General features: G+C 29.6%; 1 protein-coding gene across 1 annotated transcript; it reads right to left on the bottom strand.

Moving 5' to 3' along the window:
• Positions 1 to 1,152: 1,152 nt before the first annotated feature.
• On the bottom strand, positions 1,153 to 1,989 carry LOC119574349. The gene is made up of 2 exons (XM_037921553.1): positions 1,697 to 1,989; positions 1,153 to 1,537 (listed from the first exon to the last, which is right to left on the bottom strand). The coding sequence occupies exons 1-2, from the start codon at positions 1,958 to 1,960 to the stop codon at positions 1,418 to 1,420; spliced, it is 384 nt and encodes a 127-aa protein (XP_037777481.1). The 5' UTR covers positions 1,961 to 1,989; the 3' UTR covers positions 1,153 to 1,417.
• Positions 1,990 to 2,721: the final 732 nt, after the last annotated feature.

Genomic DNA, 2,721 nt, shown 5'->3' with positions numbered 1-2,721 from the left:
CACACAGTACATATATATGTGTGTGTGTGTGTGTGTGTGTGTGTGTGTGTGTGTGTGTGTGCGTGTGTGTGTGTGTGTGTGTGTGTGTGTGTGTGTGTGTGTGTGTGTGTGTGTGTGTGTGTGTGTGTGTGTGTGTGTGTGTGTGTGTGTGTGTACATATATACATATATATATATATATATATATTATATATATATATATATATATATATATATATATATATATATATTTGTATGTATCTATACACCTGTATATATATATATATATATATATATATATATATATGTATATATATATGTATATATATATATATATATATATGTATATATATATATATGTATGTATATATATACATAAAATTAAAAGAAAGGTTTTAAAACTTGAAAACATAAATGTCTTTTAATTAACCGAAAACCGATGGGCATGGCATTTGTGTACATGTCATGCCCACTGTGTGTTTACATTATTAATGTTTTACCACATTGATGGCTACACTTGTTCTCAGTCACCAGTGAGCCAATTATGAATACTACCTGTCTCACCTATTTACTATCTTCCTTGATTTTCAAAAATATTTTATGTTATCCCATATTGCAATTACTAATGTCAATAACATTATAGTAACTAAAATGTCTATAATAAAAACAACACCATCAATATTCATGGCATTAGCAAAAAAAAATTTTTTCCCCACAAGTTCACGGTAAGGTCAAGTAAGGTCACAAGGTCTACTAACTGACTCCTTTCTGGCTAAACACTAGCAGAGCCATCTATGTGCAGAAACAATTCACAAAAAAATTATAAAATTGACACAGCATTTGCCCACCATCATTGAGTTAATATTGTAGAGACTTGTATAAATGTAATACGTTATTAATTCTAAAACATCAAGATTTGGAGGCCTTTGAAAATGCATGACCATAGGTTATAGCTTACTTAGCTTACATGTTTATCTTGTACTGTAACAATAGCTCAATTTTACCCCAGTACTATTTTGCTAGATGGGTAATGAGACTTTCTAAAGTTTCATTATCATTAGGTAATGTATCTGATTTTTTTCAGACTTCACTGCCATATACTATATGAATATTGCTGGTCATATCCCACATAGTACAGCTAGCATAACCCTATAAGGATGAAATGGATGCCACAGAAATTTGCTAGTTTTATTTACCTTTATTCTGGAGGAAATAGGCTTTTCACACAACCTGTTATAAATAAATACATATAAATTTGTGTTTTCTAAATAGCACAAAATCTTACAAACAAGAAATAACTAACCACAAATCGAATGATAATATATGAATATCAATATCAATATATAATGAATATTACAAACAGTAAATTTTATTTGCTTTCTAAAATACCCTCTGAAAGTACATACAAACCTAACAGTACAGTTCTTAACATAATAAGTTCACTTATTCCAAATTGGGTTTGCGGCCATTTGCCTTACTCTTTTCACATTTATTTTTTCATCAAAGCATTCAGCAGCCCCATAAAATACCAGAAGCTCTTCAATGGCCTTATCTTCAATCTGTAGGGAAAGAACACATGATTCTATTTAGAAACATTTATTTCCTAAATTATCCATACTTTTGAGACTGTTGGATGTTTATGTTACAAGAATTCAAGAAAATTTGCAAAACATGTTCTTTAAACATTTTATGAGCCATTTAAAATTCAAGAAAATTACCTGTATAAGTCCAAGTGTTTTCAATTGCTCTTTTCTTAAATTAATAGTCTGTATTTCTTCTTCTCTTAGAATGTTTGAAAAGTTTGGCACAATAGCTTTTCCCTGCTGAGAAAAAAGTGGGGCCTTTTCAGAGCAATAGCTTCGATGAGACATGAAACCACTGCTGCCTTCTGGAGAAGTAGGTGGTGAAGTTGCTCTCTTAGACCATAATCCACTTCCTTCACTACCTTTGACTCTTTGACAATCAGGAAGAGTTTCAATCATCCAACTGTAATCAAATACAAATAGCAAAAATAGTGTGTACATATAAACAAAAACATATACATAAACATATATGTATGTATATATATGTATGTATGTGTGTATACATATGTATATATATAAATATATATATACATATTTATATATATATATATATATATATATATATATATATATATATTATATATAAACATATATACATAAACATGTGCTGCACATATATACACAAACATATGTGTGTGAATGCATATATAAGTAAACGTGTGTATATGAATTTACAAACACTCATATATACACATAAATTTACATGTAAACATACATATGCACATAAACATACGTGTATACATATAGAGACAAATATATGTGCATGCACATATACACAAAAGTACATGTAAAAATATATATACTCATACATACATACAAACATATACATATACCAATGTGTGGGTATTCATATATGTATAACAAATGCACATGAATATATATATATATAAACACAAACTTATGTGTATATATCACACACACACACACACACACACACACACACACACACACACACACACACACACACACACACACACACACACACACATACATACATATACACACACACACACACACACACACACTCACACACACACACAAATGTACATGCACACATATACACATAAATGTAGATGCATATAATCACAAATGTACACATATGTACACAAATGTGTACATATGTGTATATGTATGCACACATATATACAAAACATACACAC

Source organism: Penaeus monodon, chromosome 6 (assembly GCF_015228065.2).
Source record: "Penaeus monodon isolate SGIC_2016 chromosome 6, NSTDA_Pmon_1, whole genome shotgun sequence".
Lineage (NCBI taxonomy): Eukaryota > Metazoa > Arthropoda > Malacostraca > Decapoda > Penaeidae > Penaeus > Penaeus monodon.
Note: the sequence above shows the minus strand (reverse complement) of the source record. Positions and strands in the feature narration are given on the sequence as shown.

Excerpts from the sequence above, each read along its gene's own strand:
- LOC119574349 (XM_037921553.1), bottom strand. The coding sequence starts at position 1,960 with ATGATTGAAACTCTTCCTGATTGTCAAAGAGTCAAAGGTAGTGAAGGA. Across the intron at positions 1,538-1,696 it reads AAACACTTGGACTTATACAG|ATTGAAGATAAGGCCATTGA; the intron begins GTAATTTTCTTG and ends CTTTCCCTACAG.